Source organism: Lycium barbarum, chromosome 9 (genome assembly GCF_019175385.1).
Source record: "Lycium barbarum isolate Lr01 chromosome 9, ASM1917538v2, whole genome shotgun sequence".
Lineage (NCBI taxonomy): Eukaryota > Viridiplantae > Streptophyta > Magnoliopsida > Solanales > Solanaceae > Lycium > Lycium barbarum.
This window is the reverse complement of record NC_083345.1, coordinates 13,246,984-13,269,916: the sequence shown is the minus strand read 5'-3', so window position 1 is coordinate 13,269,916 and position 22,933 is coordinate 13,246,984. Positions and strand designations below refer to the sequence as shown.

Below are 22,933 nucleotides of genomic sequence, written 5' to 3'. Positions count from 1 at the left end.
CCCCCCCCCTCAAGTTGGAGGTGAGGTGAACACTGCCAATTTGCGTAGGATGGTATGATGCTTCACCAGTGAGAGCCTTGGTTAGAATATTAGCTAGTTGATCACCAGTGCCAATATGATGAAGAGAAATGAGACCCTCCAGAAGCTTAGTTCTGACAAAGTGACAATCCACCTCAATGTGTTTTGTTCTCTCATGAAAGACAAGATTTTTGGCAATTTGTAAGGCTGATTGACTATCACAAAACACAGGAATGGAATCAGTAAATGGAACAGTTAGTTCATCAAAGAGTCTATGCAGCCAAACAAGTTCTCCAACCACTTTTCTGAGGGATCTGTACTCAGCTTCAGCTGATGAGAGTGATATAGTATCTTGCTTCTTGCTTTTCCAACTGATAGGATTGTTCCCTAGAAGTACAATGTAACCAGAAACAGACTTTCTAGAGTCAGGACAAGAAGCCCAACCAAAGTCGCAGAAGGCTAGAAGTTGAAGATCAGGTGTGCAAGACATGAATATACCCAAGGCAGGGTCATTTTTGAGGTATCTGAGCATGTGAAAAACAGCTGATAGGTGAGGTTGTCCGAGATTGATGGATATAAATTATTCATGTAATTTCAGTAGAAAAGTATATATTTTTAAATAAAAATATGAATAATTTATATCATATTCTCGCACTTTTCTAACAAATCTTGCAGGAAAAAAAATACATGGAAAAAGAGAAGAAGCAAGAAATAAAAGTCCAGGAAGGAGGATGTGTCCATGACAACTTCACCAAAGACTACACAAAATCAAGAGATACAAAGTTATGGCAAATTGTCACCAAGATTTCATGACAAATTATCATGTCAATTTCTCACCAAGATTGCATGATAAATTGCCATGTCAAATTCTCATCAAGGATATAATATTATATTGATATTCTCTTGCAATTTCTCACCAAAGCCTTGTAGGAATTCTCCTATAAATAGGCACATGTTTGTAGAAGAAAAAAAAATTCAATCTTTCATCCTATTTGCATTCAATAGTGAAGAGGACACAAGAACTAGTCTTGGTGTCTCTGTTGGCTCTTTGTTGTAGTAAATAATATTCTCCTAGTCTTTATTTCTATTTAGTTTTCTACTCCATAATGGAGTAAGTTTCCTTGGTTGGGATACTAGATAAAGCTTGATGAAGCTATTATAATAAACATATTTATGTTATTAACTTCTTATATTGGGATTTTCTCTTTATCATCTTTATGCACCAAGGTATTTGATATTAATTATATCTATTATTGAATATAATTATATCTCTTTACAAAAATATTTATTTTGTTATTTTATTTCTTATTCGGGAGAAGAGAATGATTTAAACAAGTTTATTGATTTAAATGATCTTTATCTTATTTCTTTTAGTCCTAATTCTCGCGGAGGGATTAACTCAAATAAGTTTATTGATTTAAATGATCTTTACCTTATTTATTTTAGTCCTAATTCTCACGAAAGGATTGACTCAGATAAGTTTATTGATTTAAGGGATCTTTGTCTTATTTCTTTTAATCCTAATTCTCACGGAGGGATTGACTCAAATAAGTTTATTGATTTAGCAAAAGCTAATCGAAAGAGGCTTTTGTTCACTTGGTGCACTCAACTAAAATAATTCTTGTTTGAAGCCATTACTTTAATTGGTTAACTACACTAATCAAAAGAGGTGTTACTAATTAATTATTGTTTAATGTCACTAATTAATTATCAATAAATTAATAGTATAAGCGAGAGTGGTGCTATTAACATATTGTCGTTATGTGGAGTGATTGTATTAGAAGAAATAAGCAATCATTCCTTAAATAGAGAAATAAATAATAAACTTTTGATTTTATTATAATAATTTTATCTTGCCGATTCAAAATATCCCAACCTCTATCTTTTATTAGAAAAATTCAAAATATTTCTTATTTTACTATTATACTTTTCAAGACTTTTGAACAACTCTCTTTTCATCAATTTGATCCTCTCAAATAGTAACAAAAATAATACAAATCTATAGCCAAGGTGGTTCCAATCTCTATGGGACGATATCTTAAACTTTACTATAATTTGACAGAGTACGAGCAGAAAATACCTATGCACATTGGTCTCGTCAAATTTTTGCCGCCATTGCCAGGGATTGGTAAACAGCTACTTCAGATTAATTATTTTATGACTACTTTGAGATTTTTTTTTTTTAACTATATATTCAAGTATTTTATTTCCTAGTACTTGACAAGTGTTAGGGGACTAAAACTTGAAGCCATTTTTTACCATTATTATATTGATATTAATAATATTATATTATTATATTATGTTATTATATTATATTATTATATTATATTATATTATTATATTAATATTATTATATTATTGAAGTTATATTATATTATTATTAATATATATATATATTATCATTATTTAACTATCTTCTATTTTATTTTCATTATTTAACTATCTTATTTTCTTTTCTAATACATAGCAAGTGTTGGAGCAAGACTTGAAAAACAAATCTTAAAATATACTCATTTCATGCACCTTCAAAATGAATCTTAATCAACCACGTAGAAATCTGGTTGAAAGTTATTGTCAGGTGATTATCACTTGTAATCTTTATGGTGAGAGCCATCACAAATTGAATTATAAATTAGTCATTTATGAATATGAAGATGATTGCGAACTCTTTGATGAGTTCTCATATGGTGATTCCGACAAATCAAAAGACATTGAAAAATTACCAATTAGAATTAATCTGTCACGACCCAACCCCGTGGACCATGACTAGTGCCCGACCTGGACACTCGTATACGTACCTGTTAGATATAGTCAAACTGAATCTAAGAACAATATGGAAACTTGCAAAAGAACTCCAAGGTTCGTAACGTCATCATATATATATATATCCAGATAAACTGTCTCCTGAGGAGTCACAACTAATGAAATCATAACATGATACGTAAGCCGATAAGGCTGCCAATACATATCGTCACCATACGCAAGCCGACAAGGCTGCCATTATAGAAGAGCATATCCATAGCACATCGTATAGACACAGCTGAACAAGCTTATACACAACCCACACATATGTCTACAGACCTCTAAGAATATCGATAGCGAAATATGACTGGACAGGGCCCCGCCGTACCCCTGGGTAAACATATATATATATATATATATATATATATATATATATATATATATACATCATAAGATTTGTACCAAAAGTCTAGGCTCCGGAACAACGGAGCTCTCCAAGACAACTGAGTAGAAGTCCTATGCTGAAGGGTCAACAAACCGACTATCTGTACCTGCGGGCATGAAACGCAGCCCCCCGAAGAAAGGGGGTCTGTACGGAATATGTACTGAGTATATAAAACATGAAATACAATAAAGAGGATCAGAACTGAAATAGAGATTACCAGAAACAAGTATGACTTTTAAAATATCAATACACTTGCCTTATGAAATGACAATTATGGATATCAATATCATATATCATATCCGGCCCATTATGGGACTCGGTGAATAAGGTCGCCACATACCATCCTTGGCGCCATAATCACTCATCACATCATATATATACCATACCCGGCCCTCTAGTGAGGGACTCGGTGAACAATGCAGTGAAACTGTGCACGAAAACGTATCCTGGCCCGGGACTCAGTGAAAGATGTATTGAGGCATGCACGAGCAGAGTAGTGAGCAACCATATGCAAACTAAATTATATTTGAGACTCAATAGAATATTCAAACGAACTATCATTTGGAAATCAGGACAATAGTCATATCAAGTATCCTTCGAATGTCACTACGGAACATATCAAATAGAAATTCAGAAATCATAGATACGTATCAAGACATAATAAGGAAAGTTCTGGGAATCAAGAACATTAGCCATCCTAGTGGCTTTAAGAATAGGAGCTTCTTTGGAGTCATATATATACGTCGTCTGTTTGTTTCATAAAGATCATGCCAAAAGAAGGAAGGGTTAGCTTTACATACCTCTGGCGCTTAATCCATGACTCGATATGTACACGTTGCCCAAAATATCTCAACCTATATTAAGACGTCAAAACTATAGTTAAGCTACGAAATGGCATAAAACGTACTTTAACGTTAGTAACTTATTTCCTGACAATTGGGCAACACTTCACCTATATCGCTCAATTTCCTCGCATTTACGCCAACTATACAACAACCAACATAGCAACAACCAAGGCACGTCTAAGTTATCGCATTAAGAACTAGTCGAAACAAGATCCGAGGATATTCCAAAACAGCCCACATACATTTCGCATACGATATTTTATACATTCCTTTCTTATCGAATTAGTGATTCACATTAGCAACGACACAACAACGGCTTCAACCCTTGTACGCAAGAAAATTATCTTGACATTACAACAAGTCCTAAAGCAGCCCGTCAATTACAATCAACACAACACAAGTCTTAACGACACTTAGTCCTCCAATTTCACAAAATCAACAACACAATACATAATATTAACCCTTAATCCCTCAATTCAACAAGAACAACCCACTAAACATATATAACTCCATTCTTAATCATCAAATCCCTTTACTTTCATCATTTATTCCATGACAACAACAACAACACCAATTTAAAATTAACTTATCATTGCTAGTCTAAAACAGCCCCACATACGGCCCAAGCAAAGTTTCAACATCAACACACACAATTTTTGCATTCAATTCCACATCCACTAAATCACACCAAGATCAATCATTTCTAAAACATGAAAAAGGGAATTAAACCTTACCTTAGAGACAAGCTCTTATTATCAAGATGTAAACTCCTTCAAGAACATCCATGGCCGTTGCAACCTCCATCTTTTTTTTTCCTCCAATTGAGCTTGAAAATTTAACAATTTAATTATGCCAAGGGGCTGGCCGTGAGCTTTTCCACAAGCTGCCATGGCCGTGAGCTTCATGAGCTCCCATAGCCATGGCCGAATCTCCTCTCCCTCTCTCTAGCTTATTTTCACTTGCTTCTTTTTAATCCAAAATGAATTGGATGTAAATGAAAGGTGGCTTATGAGTCACCTCAAAACCTTATATAGGCAGCCCCCTTTATGGGACACGTGTCCACCCTTTTGACACGTGTCCCACTCCATTAACCTCCAATCAAATTCCGCCATGTGTTGTGGGGCCCGCCTAGTGGTCTAATTAGCTTAATTAATCATTAATCCCCACTTAATAATATAATCACAGTTAATTAGTCCTTAATCTCCAATAATATTTCTATACTAATTGAAATTTATAAACAAATTGTGCACTAATTAAAATCGAGAATTAAAGGCACTTATTTTATATCCCAAAATAATCCCGTCCTTAACTTATGTCGATTAGCTTACGAATAATTCGACGTATAAAAATTCAGGATATAACATAATCAAAGGTTAGTTACTTGTGATTACTGTGGTGAAAATCACCTCAATCATGAATGTCAAGCAGGTAACATTTTCTCATATGGTGTTCTCGGAGACTGAAAGACCTTGAAGAATTAATTGATAAAATAAATCAGAGGTCAGTCATATGTGATTTTTGTGGAGGCAACCACCAAAGCTTTGAATGCCAAATGGGTAACACAATCTCATGCGATATTTCTGAAAAATTAAAATACATTGAGGAATTAATCAATCAAAGGTCTGTTATTTATGAATTAATCAATCAAAGAAAGTTGGCGTAGTAACCTGCTATAGCAGGTCAAAATTATTTGATAGTGTAAAAAAAATCATACACTGACAGTGCACCAAACTTCAATGAACAAAATAAAATGTTCTCCCACCAGCCCTTCCCAAAAGGGTTATCAAATAAGAGTTAATTCTGAGAAATAAAATGTAAAAAGGGACTGAAAATATCTAAGGACTGTTCCATAATTAAACTAATGCTATTATTTTCAAAACCTGTATTCATCAAACTGTGACCTAACCAGCTCCTTTTTCCATCTCTCTCTCCTCTCTCTTGACCCTCCATTACAACATATTTCCATCTCCTCCTCCAAATCTAAATCCAACTTCCTTATTTTACAAACTCTTTTAGATCTCTTTACCTCTCTATATATTTTATTTTCTTTCTCTACTCCTATTTCTTCTTCATTTTTTCATCTTTATCTTGATTTTCCTAACTCCCAAACCTTTCTCTCAAACCCTAACTCCTTAAACCACCACAAATCAATATACCCTTTGAAGAGAAGCTCCCAAAGATGTTGTAGCTCTTCCTTTGAACTTCAAAGACACACTATATTTATATTATCTTCATTTGTTATTTTCCTTTCAAGATTTGTTATTCTTTGAGCTTCACCTCATAAGATCTAATTTTCTACCCCTTGTTATTCAAGATTCATAAGTATATATGGATCCTAATTTTGCCCCAATAAAAGAAGAGTTTCCTGGATCTAATGAGACTTCTTCCTTTATGTGGACTAATCCTCAACCAATGGAGGGGCTTCATGAGAGTGGGCCTCCACCATTTCTAACAAAGACTTATGAACTTGTGGATGATCCAAACACAAATGGTGTTGTTTCTTGGAGTATAGGTAATAACAGTTTCATTGTTTGGGATCCTCAGACCTTTGCCATGAATCTACTTCCAAGGTACTTCAAGCATAACAATTTCTCAAGCTTTGTCAGGCAGCTCAATACTTATGTAAGCATTAATTTTCTCTAACCAACTCAAATAGTATATAAGAGCACACAAAACTCTTATATATAGAGAGCAAAAAAAGATCAAGACTTCTATATAATGATATATATAGTTGTTGATATATATAGTGCTCTAGAATTTTCTCATGTTAGTGAAGTTTCTAGTGAATATTCTGAATTCTCAAATGCATCTTTTTTCCTTTGTTGGCACGTTGCACTGGTTTTTTTTTTTTTAAGATGCTAGTTCTCGTATCCGCGCGATGTGCGGAAATGTTAAGAATATATTTATTGAAAAATTATAATCTGGCTTGTTTAAGTACATTAGATCATATATTACTTTAACAAAATTCAATTGTCATTTTTTTTTTTATTGCAGCGTACTTAATAACAAAATCTGTATAAAATTAGAAAAAACGGATGATAAGTGCGAATATTTTGTTAGTTCCTTAAATAGATATAGAATTTCTTTTACTCTCTTCATAATATTTTTATTTAATTTTGATCAAAATTATATCATCATTTTTATGGGTGAAAATCATTCTTTTGAACTTTTTAAATACCTTTTTACCCTCTAAATTATTAACCTATCTCTTGTTTTCTCTTTTTAATAGCCCTAACGTTCACCCTCTCCCTCCCCTCCCCCCCCCCCCCCCCCTCCCCCAACCAAGAAGTTGCATATCATAAGGAACAATTGTCTCAAATACAGTATCTGAAAGTACCGACATATATTATGGACATAACTTTAATTATATAACTAATGGAAGTAAAAATATGAAAAATAAATTTGAACATCTATAATTTTGATAACTGAGCATAATAACATTTTAATTAGAAATTATTCGTATAAGTAATTTTTGATAATAGTAGCCAAAACTCAAAATTTCATTTACTTAATTCAGAATGAAAGAGAACAAAAACCTTTTAAACACATAGTTATAGCATGTAATATAACAGAATAATTGTTAAAATTAAAGATATTTTATAACAATTTCGTAATGATTCAATATTATACTTTAAATGAATATAAAAAAATGATATAGTTAGAAAATATTACATTAATGGTAACCAAAACTCTAATGATTGAATAATATCACCCTACAGTTTATCAATTAAGACTTTTAGTAGTTTTAGTTAAATTATCTTATTTTTAAAGTTAAGTCAAAGTATAAATTCCCTTATATTATTTATTTTCATTATTTAATGTTTTTGTTTTCGGCTTATTTTCTAAATTTTAGTTATCTTATTCGCAATACGAATTTGTTTTAAGTATGCAAAAATCATCAAAATGCATACAAATCCATATTCAGTTTAATATCAAATTCAAACATTAACCACATCTGTTTAATTCTTTTTATTAATTAAGTTAAGCTAGCCATTAATTCAATTCAATGTCAATTTTAACATCAATCCAAATGTTCTTATCTTTTAATCTAATTTTTTTATGCCATTTATTAAAGATATTATCTTTCAAGTAAAATTCAAATTCTTTTATCTCAATTCAAATATTATTATTGGAATGCTTATTAATTTTGTTTCAATACTGCTATGTGGTTTTTTCTTGACATGAGACTCGACTTAAGTTCTATGACTACTATCCTTCTTTTGTATAGGGTTTATGTATTAAGATATCAAGAATTATTTTCACTATTTGATATTTTTATTTTTAGCTGGATTAGCTTGCAAAAAAGAAAAAATCTAACATAGACTTTCAATATTTTATTTGAAAAGTCAACCATACATATCATAACTGAGTTAATCTTCTTAGATAAATGTCATTTTGAAATTAAGAATACATTTCAAATTTGTTAGCTAACAACAATGTCAGATTTTTTAATCGTGTTTCTTCTTTTTTATTTGATCTTTTTGTTCAAAATACCCAACACTTTGAATTTATTAGTAAAGCCATACTACCATTTTATTTAGTGCTTTTTTAAAATCTTTTTGTTGTGAAATTATTTCTTTGTTTATATGATTTACCATCCAATCAATTTGTATCCTTTTGATTGATGTTTGATTAATATTAACTGTAACTTCTTACTCTTGCAAAGCTTTCAAGTTAAACTCAAACTCAAATAGTATGTATGAGCACACAAAATACTCGTATATGTAGAAAACAAAAAAAAAATCCCAGACTTCTATATAATGAAAAAGATCCAGACTTCTATATAATGATATATTTTTATCTTTTTTTGATCAATTATAATGATATGTATATGTATAGTTGTTTATATATATTGTGCTCTAGAATTTTCTCATGTTAGTGAAGTTTCTGGTGAATATTCTGAATTTTCAAATGCAGCTTGCACTTCTCTAGATTTTTCTCATGTCAGTGAAGTTTCTAGTGAATATTATGAATTTTCAAATGCAGCTTGCACTTTTTTCTTTTCTCCTTTATTGGCAAGTTGCACTCGATTTGTTTCTTTTTTAAAGGTATTGTGGAGAATAAATCATAATGTCTTTAAAATAGAAAGAATAAGAGCTTAGAAAACTATATAAATCTACGGCTAAATCGCTAAGAAAGGGAAGTGATATATGTATCTTTAGTCACAAAACAAAAAGGAAATGTGCAGTTACCTATGTGTAATTAACATTAAAATAACTCATCAGCCAATTCCAATTATTTTATGTTCGGCTAAATTTCATTAGTGCACAACACAATTTTATTATGTGTTTAATTATTATACGCTGACAATTTATATAAAGACTTCTTACACTATCATGTCACCTAAAAGATAACTACATGTAAACTGTCCATAGAAAGTGGAATGAGTAAACGGGAAAATAAGGCAGGTAACTGTCAATAGTATTAAAAAAAAATTATACCATCGGTACATAAAAGTTAAATCCTAATATAATTATATTCGTATTTCATGATCCTTTTTTTTTTTTTCATTTTTCTTCCCTAATGGAAGATTACTAGCAATGTGAATTATCATGCAGGGATTTAGGAAGGTTAATCCAGACCAATGGGAGTTTGCTAATGAAGGTTTCTTGAGGGGACAAAGGCATCTCTTGAAAACAATTAGGAGGAGACAGACAAGTAATTTCCATCTTGGCCAAGCTTCAAATCAAGGTATAGACTCTTATATTGAATTGGGAAAGCTTGAATTAGATAGAGAAATTGATCGATTAAGGCGCGAGAAGCAGGTTTTGGTGATGGAATTGGTGGAGCTTAGACAACATCAACAGACTACAAAATCATATATCAAATCAATGGAAGAAAAGCTTAAGAGAACTGAACAAAAACAGAAACAAATGATGAGTTTCTTGGCTAAAGCAATGGAAAATCCAAGGTTTTTGGAGCAAATGATGCAACAAAAGGAAAGAAGGAAGGAACTTGTAGAAGAAATTAGGAAGAAGAGAAGGAGGCAAATTGATCATCAAGATCCTAGCAATGTTGGACTTGGAGAATTAGGCCATAGTGTGAATAATATCGATGGAAATGATGTTAATATAAAGATGGAACCTCAAGAATATTATGGTGAAATTTATGGATTTGATGATTTTGAATTGGAGAGATCACTTGATCATATGAGCATGCAAGGACCAAGTGGGAACAGAATCAATCTTGATCAAGAAGACTACAATATTGAGAATGAAGATTTCGTAAACTTTGAAAGTGAGAATAAAGCTATTGATGAAGGATTTTGGGAGGACTTGTTGGATGAAAATGTTGAAGATGATATCAATTTACGTGATAATAATATTGAAGGAGGAAATGTGGACATTTTGGCTCATCAGCTTGGATTTTTTTAATACGGCTTTTATATGAATTTCTGAATCCGCCACTGATTGAGAGGCATAATTGTGTTCTTGTAAACTAGTACTTGATTAGTAAATCTATGAAATATGATTTTTTATAGGCAATATGGCTGTTTGCTGGTGACCCAATTTGGACAGAGCACTATCGTCCCCATGCAGATCATCTGCCTGCAAGGTCTTTCTATAAGCCTCCCGTCTTCTTTTTTTACTATAAATTCTTCTCCTTGTAATTTGGTGATTAAAAATAATTAATGATCTTGGGCATGGACACTAAAGAAGGAGTCGTTTGGTTCAAAGACAAGTTATACGTGGATTAATAGCGTAGGGATTAATAATATAGGGATTAGTAATACTTATATGGATTAGTAATACATGAATTATTTTTGTTGGGTGTTTGGTTCATTGTACTAAAATTGAACACAAAAGATACCATTTGAATATTTATTTATTTTAAAAATTTAAGAAATAATTTGTTACAATTATACCCTTGGATGCTTGGTCTTTATAGGTTTTTTGGAACAAAACAAGGCTAATTTTGTCATTTTAATTTTTTATCCATGGATAAATAATCCCTGGGTGGTGGTGGGATGAGATAATACACCCTTTGGTGTATTAAATAATCCATGTATTAGTTATACATGCCTCAAAATGTCAACCAAACATGATATAAAATAATATCACATCTAATACTATGACTATTTTAGCGAAGACCTCCTACCAAACGAGCTCTAAAGAAAAGATTTTTATTTGCAGGAAACAATATGTTGAAACTTTTGGGGTGATCACAGAAGGCACTGCTCAAGCAATTAATGATGATGTTATTGATAATGTTGACGAACTTCAAACCTTTTTAGGCCCTAATAATATAAGATTTACTATGGTTGTTCTCTAGTTCCATATGTACATACCTCTGCTTGCTGAATGTTGAATTCTAACATGTAAATAATCTCTTATCAGAGATTGAACTTTATAGTGTTATACAGGTGGAGGTTTTGGGTCCTTTTTTTAATTTTCGACATACAAGTGGAGTCACATTTAATTGCTCAAATTTTTGAGATTACGGTATTCTTTTCGATTTGAACATCATTACTTGCTTGGCTTGGATCGAACACACATGTTTCTCTTTTCTTCTTCATATTGATCGAATGTTGGAAGTATCCTATATATTGTCAATACTGTATGTGGTGATATACCCACCCCTGTGGCCCTCAGAATTTTTTTTTGTTAGGTGATTTATTTTCATCCCTCTACCTCAAGGCCGTACAGTTTTTGTCCTAGGTTTTCTAGTGAACTTTTCTCTTCTAGGAGTAACTTTTATGGAAACCTACATATCAATTATTTAACGATATTCAGATGCTAATTAATCGGGCTCGGCTATATAATTTTTTTTTGTTTTTTGTGGTAGGAGGGCTCGGCTATATGATTATGTGCATCTCTCTAAGGTTGTCTTCATATGGACGTGTGTACATATTGATGGTTAGAAAATGAGCAATTTGCAGGATTGTCCTTCGCTGGGGTGGTCTTTAACTTTTGTCCCTCAAATTGGCGGTAACTTTTTTCCCTTAGCTAAAAAAAAGAAGCAGAATTTGCATGGATTGACAGATTTGCAAAATTCTGCCTTAAGGCAGAATTATGCAAATTATGTCTTGCGCAATTTATTTATTTTTTACTGAGCTGGATTCGAACTCACAACCACAGGAGCAAAACTTAAAGACCACCCCAAATGAAGGACAATCAGCACGAAAAAAAAAGTTAGAAAATGCTATACTTGTTTTCCATTGATTGAGAAAAATTGGATTAACTTTAAAATAGAAGGCCACAAAAGTTACTATTTGTGTAAATAAACCTTCTAAAAAGTATTTATAATGATCATATGCTACTACTGAGCGCCCGCCCCCACACCCCCCCACCCCCGCACCCAAAAAAAAAAAAACCCAACCCAAAAAAAAAAATGCCAATGCCTTCTGATTTTTGGATAAATGTTAGATTATTTGACAAAAATCAAAGTCAAACTTTGATGAATCCGTTTCTGAAATTGTTTTCTCTCGTCATGTTTTTATTGCCCTTGGCTTCTCTCCTTTTCTAAATTCAACTCATCAATCGAACACTGCTTCAAGCGCATCAATTGAGCCTAATATGTCTTTCTTTACTTGGGTCTAAGCCTATTATAGAAGTTGCACGGTTTGTTCTTCAAATAGTCTGATCTCTAAGTTATGGCCTTCAAATGGACTGATCTTTAATTTTTGCAATTCAAAATTGAACTTATGCCCAGTGGGGCATAACTTCTTGAAGGGTCTCAGCATAGCTTCTCGGATATTACGATGCGAAAGTATAAATTTATGCCCCGCAAAAAAAATTATTGGTCTCAAGGGACAAAAATTTAAGACCAACACAAAATAGGAGCAAAAGTGCAAATGAACCCATATTATAACACCTTTCTATCTCTGTCTACTAAGAGAAAAGATCATATCCACTTTGACGTTGAATTGGTAAATTGTTCTCAATTAGTATTTCTATTAATTTCTCATTTGGTAATACTTGCTTTCCAATAAGTGGTAGTATGGATTTAGTCCAGAGGGCATCGTGGCACGATAATTTAATGGGCCTAGAGAAGCATGAATTGAGTCGGGGGAATTAACATACATTTTTCTGTGCGGATTGTCATTCAAATGCACTGGTCTTTAATTTTTGGCCCTCGAATTGGTGGTCTTTAATTTTTTTCCCTTCGCCTAATATCATGAGATTTGGGGTTCGAACTCCAACACAGTTAAAAAAAAAAATCGCAAAACAGAATTTCGTAGCAAAATTAGGCCTTAAGGCAGAATTTTGCAAAATTCCAACTAAGTGAAAAAAAAAATGTCTTAATGCAAACCTCTAGCAGAAGGCAAAACTCTATCTTAAGGTCAGAGTTTGGCTTATGCCTGAAGGTAAAACTCTGTCTTAAGATAGAGTTTGCAGTCAAACTGTACTTAAGGCAGACAACTCTCTGCCTTGTGAATCCAAACTCTACCTTGCAATTTTTTTTAAAATTTTTGATTAAGCGGGGGTTCGAATCCGAAACCAAAGAATTTTAGTGAAGGGCAAACATAAAAGACCACCCCCGAATAAGGGCAATCGTGCAAATGTCCCATTAACATAACGGTACAAGTCCTACATAAATTGGCATCTTTTTTACCCAAAACGTTTTTAGCAAAAGTAGTCCTAAAAATAATGGCATTATGTAGCCAAATTTATATTCAGCCCGTAAAATCATGCTAAGCAAAATATTATTTTCTCTAAAATCAGTAGAATACTTCCCCCTAAATTAATAGTAACATAATTTTCCATAACAGAATCCTTCTATCAAGGGCGTCTACTTGGACTAGAATCCATTCAAATAATACTTCAAAATGATTTCTTCCTACTTTTTAGCCAAATTTGCTCTTATAACGCTGACTTCATCTCCCATATATTATATCCAATATAACGTGTATATTCTACTGTCAAAATACATCAAGAAAAAGATTGATTGATTTTTTCTTTAAAACTTAAAAGGTTATAATTCTGCATGTTTAATGCATAGTTTGGTATCATATTTGTATCTTTTTTTTATACGTAATGAATATACATTATTTAATATTATAATAATTATATTTTTTTGTGTGTGTATGTGTTTATGTATATTTATGCACTTTTTTTGGCAAGTATTCCCAGTATATTTTTGCAGAATAGGCAAAAAAATACATAAGATACATAGCAACATACATTAAATATTTACAAAGTAATACTGGTACATTAAAATTGTAATCAAGGCTTACTCTGTGTATGTGCTACATTGTATATATTTTTATCATTTGTATACAGAACTGAAAATGTCTTCACAATATGTATATCCGAAAGTTTGTCTATATCCAATTCTTAGAATGTATACATGGTGCTTCACAATTCCTATAATGTATACATGGCACTCTTCTTCTTCGTCGATTTCCCAATCTGTATACATGGTACTTCACATTATATATGGAATGTATACATGGTACTTCACAAGATATGTTATAATGTGTACATGATACTTGATATTATATATCAGTATGTATGTATGGTACTTTACAACATATCAGAATGTATACATGATACTTCACAATATATACCTGAATGTATACATTGTACTCTTCTTCTCCATCGAATTGTCAGAATGTATACATAGTACTTCACAACATATCATGATAGATTTTCAATTTTGATCGGAGAAATTAAGAAGATGGAAGGAAAGAGAGTGAAAAAATGAATGAGATATACACAGTAATGGGGAGAGAGAGAGAGAGAGAAACAAGAGAGATTTTAGGGGATGAATAAGAGAGAGGAGGAAATTGTGGCAGAGAAAATGGGAAACAAATATGTGGGGGCTGATTTACGGGTCATGTGGTACAATTAATGGCCATTTTGTGCCAACTTATTAAAGCTTGGTTAATATATGTCAATTAAGCCTAAGACTCAGCACACCATGCCAAATTCTCAACTGATGAATCTATACTCTTATCAATATTATCAAAAACTGCACGGATTACCCTTCATATGGACTGATCTTTAATTTTTGCCTCTACTTCTCATCTCATAAAAACTTGTAGGCCAAAGTATCCTTATTCGCTGGTCTATGAAACTAGAGAGTCTGGGTTCGAACCCCAGCAGAGTAAAAAATAAAAATCCCAAGATAAGGATTTCATAGAAATTAAGCCTATTCGGAGCAAAGATATGCCTTAAGGCATAGTTCTATAGGATAACTTAATTTCTACATAACTATGCCAAACAAGCCATAGTTTCTATGTAACTTAATTTCTTTCTACAGAACTATGTCGGACTTACATAGAAACTATGCGTTGTCCGGCATAGTTTTGTAGAAATTACTACAAACTATGCAGGAAAAGACATACTACAGAGCTACGCCTTAAGGCATAACTTTGCCCGAATAGGCATAGTTTCTGTGAAAATCTTGCCTTACTTTTTTTTTTTTTTTGGGGTCTATTGGGATTAGAACGCAGAATGTTAGGGATATTTTTTGACCACTTTTTTATTAGCACTTAAAGTATCAAAGGGAAAAAATTAAAAGACCAGCAATTTGAGGGATAAAAATTAAAGAGCACCCCCAAATTAGCGTATTTCTGCAAATTGCCCTCAATATTATGCTTTAAGGCAACATATGAACAATGTTTTGCGTGGATTGTCCTTCAAAGGTGCTGGTCTTTAACTTTTACCTTTCACTTAAAAAAGTGACCGAAATACCCCGAGGTTCTGGGTTTGAACCCCCGCTCACTTAAAAAAAATAAAAAATCGTAAGACAAGACTTTCACGAAATCTCTGCCTTAAGGCATAACATTTGACCAAAATTAGGCATATTTGGCCAAAAGTTAGGCTTTACGGTAGAGGTTTGCCTTAAGGCCAAAGTTTAAGGTGGAGGTTTGCCTTAAGGCCAAAGTTTGGATAGAAGTTTGCCTTAAGGCAAACCTCAGCCTTTAGAGTTTAGACCTAACTTTTGCCTGAATAAGTCTATTTTACTATGAAACTCTACCTTATGATTTTTTTTTTTATTGAGCCAGGATTCGTACCCAAAAACCTCGAGATATTAAGTGAAAGTTAAAAATTAAAGACCAACAATTTAAGGGACAAATATTAAAGACCACCCCCGAATGGGGGTAATGGTGCAAATTGCCCACGTATGAATGCATCTGTGCTAGAAGGTATTGTCGGCCCATGATAATAAGCTGGAGTTGGTGAACTTGTACTGCGGTCCTTGGTTTAGAGATTGTCCCCAAGGACCAAATATTACAGGCATCGGGGTGGGTCTTTAAAAGGATTGCACTTATTATTTTTTACCTTATTGAAAAAGTTGTGCAAATATTTACAGTGGTCAGGAATTTTTCCTCCTTTTTCATTTTCTTCATATGTGCAGTAGAAAATTGAAGAATTATTGCTTTTCTCTGATTATTTTGAATTGATTTTGGTTGAAGAAACTTGAATAACACAATTATTGAAATTTATTAAGTTTGTTTGTAGAAGAAAATAACGTGGGTCTATCGATTTTGACGTTTTTAGTTGAATTTATAATTGAAAATTGTTGGGACTTGCATTATAGGACTTGATATCAAATTTGGAGTCATTTGGATAAATTTTCAAGCAACGTGTTGCTCAAATTTCCACACAAGTTATGATGTTGCTGATCCGGTAGAGTTTGATTGCAAACTCTACTTAAGGCCGGCAGAGTTTCAAACTCTGCCCGAAGGTAGCAAAACTCTGTCTTCCGAATCAAAACTCTACGTTGCGTTTTTTTTTTTTTTTTTTAATTTTTTACTGAACGGTAGTTCAATCACGGAACAAAAAGTTTTTTAGCGAAGGGCGAAAATTAAATACCACCAATTTTTGAAACAAAAATTAAAGAACACCCCGAATAAGGGAAATCGTTCAAATTGCCCTTAAGTTTTTCGAATTTTGAGGTTAGAATTGTAGTCTAATGATTGTAATTCTAGCCTGGCTAGGCGTATGATTCTAGTCCCGCGGAAGGCCTTCGTCTCTTTGCTATAAACATGTTATTCCCACTAATTTTATTTTTGTAAAAAGTCTTTTTAAAATTCTAATTTCCCATATTGACAAGAACACTAGCTATCCTGATATTAGACTAAAATAAATTGGCAAGTATATTACCAAATTACCAATTGAATTTATGTGTGACGCTAAAAAAATCCTATTGGAATATAAATTTGGAAGAGATGATGGAGGCAGGAGTTCATTTTGGTCGTGGTACTAGGAAATGGAATCCTAAAATGTTGTTGACTTAGTAACATATGCTTGATTGTTATGTTACGTAATGAATGAGCTTATATAGTCATGTTTTTACCTGGTTTTTATTTGAAGATTTGAAGTCAAAGTCAAATGGAATATACAAGCATGAAAAATTATAAACTCGTTACTATTTAATAAGTATTACAACATAAATAAATAAAGTAGCTTTATAATGAAATTGTCACCTACTTTATGTAAATGGAACTTTTTATGATATTAGACTATGGTATAGATTGCAAAATGGACATTTCCATTTAATTGGATTATACTACCGCAATGCAATTTTTAAAATAACTTGTATGATATTTGTAAAATTTAATGGAACTTTGCCAAAAAATAAAACAGGAAAACTTATTGAATGCTATGTGAGATCTTCTTAATTAAAATTAGTCAAGACTCAAGATCTTGAATAGTACATTTCATTAATTCCTAATAGTTGCATTCACATCATTAGATGGAGTTTCAGCATATAAAATAATAAAACAAAAACTTGAAAATCTTGAATTGAAATATTTATTATCATTTGGTTCAATTTTGATATTCAAATTTACTGAACATCTTTAATTTCAAAATATTTTAACAAACTATCATTGAACCTGTTTGGATGGACTTAAAATAAGCGACTTATAAGCTGAAAACAGCTTATAAGTAAAAAAAAATAAAAGCTAACTTATTTTTTTTGCTTATAAGCTGTTATAAGCTGCTTTAGATAAGCTAAGCCAAACGGACCCAATTATTTTTTTGAGGCTTATTTTGTACACAAAATGACTTTAAGCTGGCCAGCCAAACACTCAAAATAGCTGAAAACAACTTATAAGTCAATCCAAACGGCTCATTATCGTTGAAAAATGATAGCAGATTTAGTTTATGATTTGTATTAGTAAAAGTATTCCATGAAGATCTTGATCATATATATATATATAATCATGTTAGATATTTGACATTGAACGTGTATGTGATGCTGTCAAAAATAAATAAAATGCGGATAATTTGTTTCCCACCTACCATTTCACACCCAAATGACAGAAACACCCTTACTTCCAACTAACCTCAAAAGAGAAACTCAATTAACCTGGACAGTTTCCAGATTGTAAAACAAGAAGGTTAATTTAGTCATTTGACAAACTATACGTGCTTATTTAAGGAAACGTGAAACGTGAGTCACAGATTTAAGGAGGGTTCTATTATTTGTACCTTATTAAACTCACATTACAACATCCCTTGAAATAACCAAAAAACATGGGTTCCATCGCAAAGGTATGTAATTTTACTAATTTACAATCTTCATTTTTCTTTGTACCCATTAATTTTCTTAAATTTTATTTGGGTTCTTGATGTTATTTATGATGTTTTGAAAGTTCAGATTTTTATATCTTCTTGATTTTCTTCGTTTTCCTTGGTACCCTTATATTTTTTTTCTTGATTTTTTTGTTGTTGGGTTTTTCATGCTATTTATGATGTTTTATTAAAGTTTCGATTTTTTTTTTTTAACCAGGGAATTTTCTTATAGAAGTATATGATTGATTGGTAGCTTGGTTGTGTATTGTTTTTAATTTTCTAGCTTGATTGATACGCATACATCTACCATATGCTAATATTCGTTTTTGTTTTTGTTTTCCTTTTATTTTTCTTTTCTTAATCTTGATTTTGAATTCTGTAAAAAAAGGGTTTGATCAATTTATGTGTTCTATTTGAATTTGCTAGCTTGTTTGATACACACAAACTAACTCTTGGCTAATAATTGTTTTTCTTTGTGCATACACATAAAGATAGGGATTTTGCACTTGGATTGTTTTGTATTTGGGGAAAAATGTTAAAGGTGTTGCCTTTTTACATTTTTATGAAATCTTTTATGGTTTTCAAGCTGTCTGATTTTCTGTGGAAAGCTTATAGTTTGCTAGAATACATTTTGTGCTTATGGACAGACATAGATGATGTTGCTGTTTTGGGGGAAGGGGGTGTTTTCCATGGATCAAATCTGGTGTTGACGCGACTCAAGGATTTGTGTTTAATTGCTTAAAATAAAAAGTGTTGACTATAGGAAAGTTGAAAACCGTTGTGTTGTCTATTTTATTGTGCTAGATAAGAAGTCATTATGGATCAACAAAGGAATTTTGATAAAAAGGAGATAGATGAACAAAGCAAAATTAGATGTAGTTTCATGAAGAAGAATTTAAAATAAAGTAGATCAAGTTATAACGAGCTGGATCTTGTAATAGGATGTGGCTAACAAGGAAATTATTCCCAAACTGAATTGTTTTTTCAAAATATAGGGATTTATAGCAATATCTGTAATGTCCATAAAGACACATTAGTGCATCCTGTGGACATTGACTATAATTTTTAAAACATTATCTATTTCTGGATTGACTTTTATTGAGTTTGTTACAAACTGCTTTACAGAATTTGGATAACTTTTGCAGTGAAAACTGCCTTGCTTAAAGGTGAATCATCCAAGTAAACTATCACAATAGACACAAATAAAATGATATTGTTCTGGAGGAAAGGGGGTCTGAATTTTATGGTTGGAGGAGGTTTGACGGACCAATATTGGCTTGTCATGCTCCTAATGATGCTTGTATTGTTGGATTACTTGGTGCCTTTGGTCATTGCCTTGGGTGAAGCTATGGTTTTCTTAAATGATTGTCGTCTTTTTCCTGTCCATACAATAGAGAGCTATCTGAATGTATTAAACTCAATCAAGGGCGCAAACTACTGATAATGACATAACACAATGGGGACAAAGTCCGAATAAATTACAAAAGCTCCATATTTGCTGTTAATAGCATTTTTGTAATGACTTCTTCTAGTCCCTTTTCAAACACCAGATCCACTTAACAATGCCACTACCCTCCCCTCTTGTTTAGGCATGAATATGAGGTCTCAAACCAACTAGAGACTCAAACTACAATCAGATGGCCTTGCACCTTGCAGAGTACAAGCCCTGGCAACATTATGATTAGTAACTTCAAAGGAACTTTTGGCTAATTACTTCGGCTTTTATTTGATTTCTTTTGTGCTCCACTAGAAGTTTTGGATTTTTCGGTTTTATCACAGAAAGCATAGATGAAGTATAATTTTGAGGTGTCTTTCACGAGGAGAACCTGAAAGCCTGTCTTATGTGAAAACTGAATGTGATCTTGAATAGGTCACAGACTCACAGTCTTGGAAGAAATACTTTTCTGAGTAAAAAAAGACTGGTTGTGGTTCTGAGTTTGTTCTAACAGAGTTAGCTCCGCTCGCCTGGATGAAGAACTTATAATACTTACTCCAATAGACAGCAAAAAAGAAAAAGAAAATGCCTCAAGCATTCTTAGGCAATCTTAGACGAGTTGGGATTTACGCTACACCAAATTTTATTTTCTCTGCCTCCTTTTCTGTTCCGGGTTAGGGTGGGGCTAGCTTAACTATATACTATTAGTTTTACCATTTTACTATCAATACATATGGTTATACCTTTTGGGCTTTTCGTTTAACATGTTAACTGCATATGATTTGGTTGCTTTGTTGGAGGTCCTCAGCCCCTTACATTTGCAAAGAGGAGAATGATCTTAATGTTGTTTTTGAATGAATCTTTACACATAAAAACAAAGTATAGTTTACCCTAAAATAGTTGAGTTGGAGAAAGAAATGGAGAATTATTTGCAGGCTCTCTTAGTTTTTTCAATTCCTGCAGGATCCAAGAGAGGACGTCATACAGGCATGGTACATGGATGACAGCGATGAGGACCAGAGGCTTCCTCATCACCGTGAGCCAAAGGAATTTGTGTCTCTTGACAAGCTTGCTGGTAAAGATCAGGCTAAGAATTATAGTTCTATAAATTATCTACGAGGAACATAAAATCCCCTTTCACCTCCTCCCCACTCAAAATGGAATCACCTAGGTTTCAGGGCAGTTTATACCTTCTGATAAGTTTTGAAGTTCTCTAAATTAGGATCTCAGATTGGTAAATTCTGGTTAAGTGGATAAATTACTTTTCTGTTAGTACTGCTAATCTAATTTGTTTGGTAACTCTCTTGGTATTTTCGGGTTAGAAATTTAACAGGTGAAAATCTTTTTGATGTTGTGTCCTTGATCATATGAAAATCTTTTTTATGTTGTGTCCTTAATCATATGATGAAAAAGGAACAAAATAATGAACCAACCCTAAGTGTAGGTAAACCTTACAAGTTGATTGTTGGAATTGGCCTGCCTTTGTATTCCTTTCTTAATTACTATGTGAAAAATTTCAGAGCTTGGAGTGCTCAGCTGGAGTCTTGATGCTGACAATTATGAGACTGATGAGGAGTTGAAGAAAATTCGGGAAGCTCGTGGATATTCATACATGGTATGTTAAAGTTACAAAACCGAGATCTTTCATCAGTGATGTGGAAACAAGTTGGTCCTTTTTTTATTTTTTATTTTGGGAAATACCGAAGCATTAAGGATTCACATTTTATACCAGGATTTCTGTGAGGTTTGCCCTGAGAAACTACCGAATTACGAGGAGAAAATCAAGAACTTTTTTGAAGAACACTTACACACTGACGAGGAGATCCGTTACTGTGTTGCAGGAAGTGGTATGATTGCAGTTTATTGATTGGATTTTGCTATTCCGCCTTCCAACTATACTACTGTTGCTAAATTAAACTTCTTGTTGTAGGTTATTTTGATGTCCGTGATCGGAATGAGAGCTGGATTCGCGTCTGGGTGAAGAAAGGTGGAATGATTGTTCTGCCTGCTGGAATTTATCACCGCTTCACGCTTGATTCAAGCAATTACATTAAGGTACTTCTTAAGAGCATGCGTTAACTTCCATGTTAATGTTAACAACCTCTGCATTTATGCTTGATTGCACTTCTAATATGTTATATTTGGTCAATGGAATGGGTGTTAAATGTGTTGGTTATAATGTTTGGTTTGTGTAGGCAATGCGGCTCTTTGTTGGCGACCCAATTTGGACTCCGTACAATCGTCCACATGATTATCTGCCTGCAAGGTCTATTTCTAGATCCCCTCACTATACTATCTAATCCTTGTTTTAGTTGGGATAATCAGAAACGGTAATGGTCGTGGAAGCTAATAAACGTTTTTTCCGCGTGCAGGAAAGAATATGTTGAAACGTTTGTCCAAGCAGATGGCGCTGGACATGCAGTTAATGCTGCTGCTTAAATCTACTATAGGCGAAGAACTTGAAATGTTTCTAGATTGTAATAAGTATTACCATATGTGGTTCTATGGTTCTTGATGTGCGCTTTGCTTAGCTTATTGAATGTTGTGTCCTAGCACTGAATAAATCCCCCTATGGGAGATTGAATGTTTTATTCTAAGTGGAGTGATTTTAGGCACTTGGTTCTTGTCATCAAGTGGTCCAATATTTTCCTACTCTGGTTGTAAATTTAGCTGCAACTGTTTTTGTTGGTTGTATTGTTCCTTTCACAGAATCCTCCCTCCTCCAAACCCCCCCCCCCCCCCCCCCCCCATCCTTTTCCTGCTTATGCTTAATCATATCTTTATGGTCAAATGCATAAGCGGATCCTTAAAGTTGCCACAATTTTTCATTTTGACACATAAACTAAAGCTTGTTCCTATTAAACCCTTCCACCTTTATTAAAATGTATCTATTGAACACAAAATAGTAACATGGCGCACCAGGTGAATTAGACCCTCTTTGGGCCCGTGGAAAGATGAAAATTTGCAATCTTTGTTT

General features: G+C 33.0%; 2 protein-coding genes across 2 annotated transcripts; both read left to right on the top strand.

Annotated features, from left to right (window-relative positions):
* The first annotated feature begins 5,909 nt into the window (after window positions 1–5,909).
* LOC132611023 (heat stress transcription factor A-6b-like) lies at window positions 5,910–10,578 on the top strand. The gene is made up of 2 exons (XM_060325438.1): window positions 5,910–6,672; window positions 9,609–10,578. Exons 1-2 carry the CDS (start codon window positions 6,379–6,381, stop codon window positions 10,422–10,424), a joined length of 1,110 nt encoding a protein of 369 aa, XP_060181421.1. The 5' UTR covers window positions 5,910–6,378; the 3' UTR covers window positions 10,425–10,578.
* A 7,768-nt stretch (window positions 10,579–18,346) lies between these two features.
* LOC132611323 (acireductone dioxygenase 2) lies at window positions 18,347–22,667 on the top strand. Its single transcript, XM_060325753.1, has 7 exons — window positions 18,347–18,500; window positions 20,920–21,031; window positions 21,477–21,571; window positions 21,689–21,803; window positions 21,887–22,011; window positions 22,152–22,222; window positions 22,329–22,667. The coding sequence occupies exons 1-7, from the start codon at window positions 18,483–18,485 to the stop codon at window positions 22,393–22,395; spliced, it is 603 nt and encodes a 200-aa protein (XP_060181736.1). The 5' UTR covers window positions 18,347–18,482; the 3' UTR covers window positions 22,396–22,667.
* The last annotated feature ends 266 nt before the right edge of the window (window positions 22,668–22,933 follow it).

Excerpts from the sequence above, each read along its gene's own strand:
- LOC132611023 (XM_060325438.1), top strand. The coding sequence starts at position 6,379 with ATGGATCCTAATTTTGCCCCAATAAAAGAAGAGTTTCCTGGATCTAAT. Across the intron at positions 6,673-9,608 it reads TCAGGCAGCTCAATACTTAT|GGATTTAGGAAGGTTAATCC; the intron begins GTAAGCATTAAT and ends ATTATCATGCAG.
- LOC132611323 (XM_060325753.1), top strand. Across the intron at positions 21,572-21,688 it reads CTCGTGGATATTCATACATG|GATTTCTGTGAGGTTTGCCC; the intron begins GTATGTTAAAGT and ends ATTTTATACCAG. Across the intron at positions 22,012-22,151 it reads ATTCAAGCAATTACATTAAG|GCAATGCGGCTCTTTGTTGG; the intron begins GTACTTCTTAAG and ends TGGTTTGTGTAG.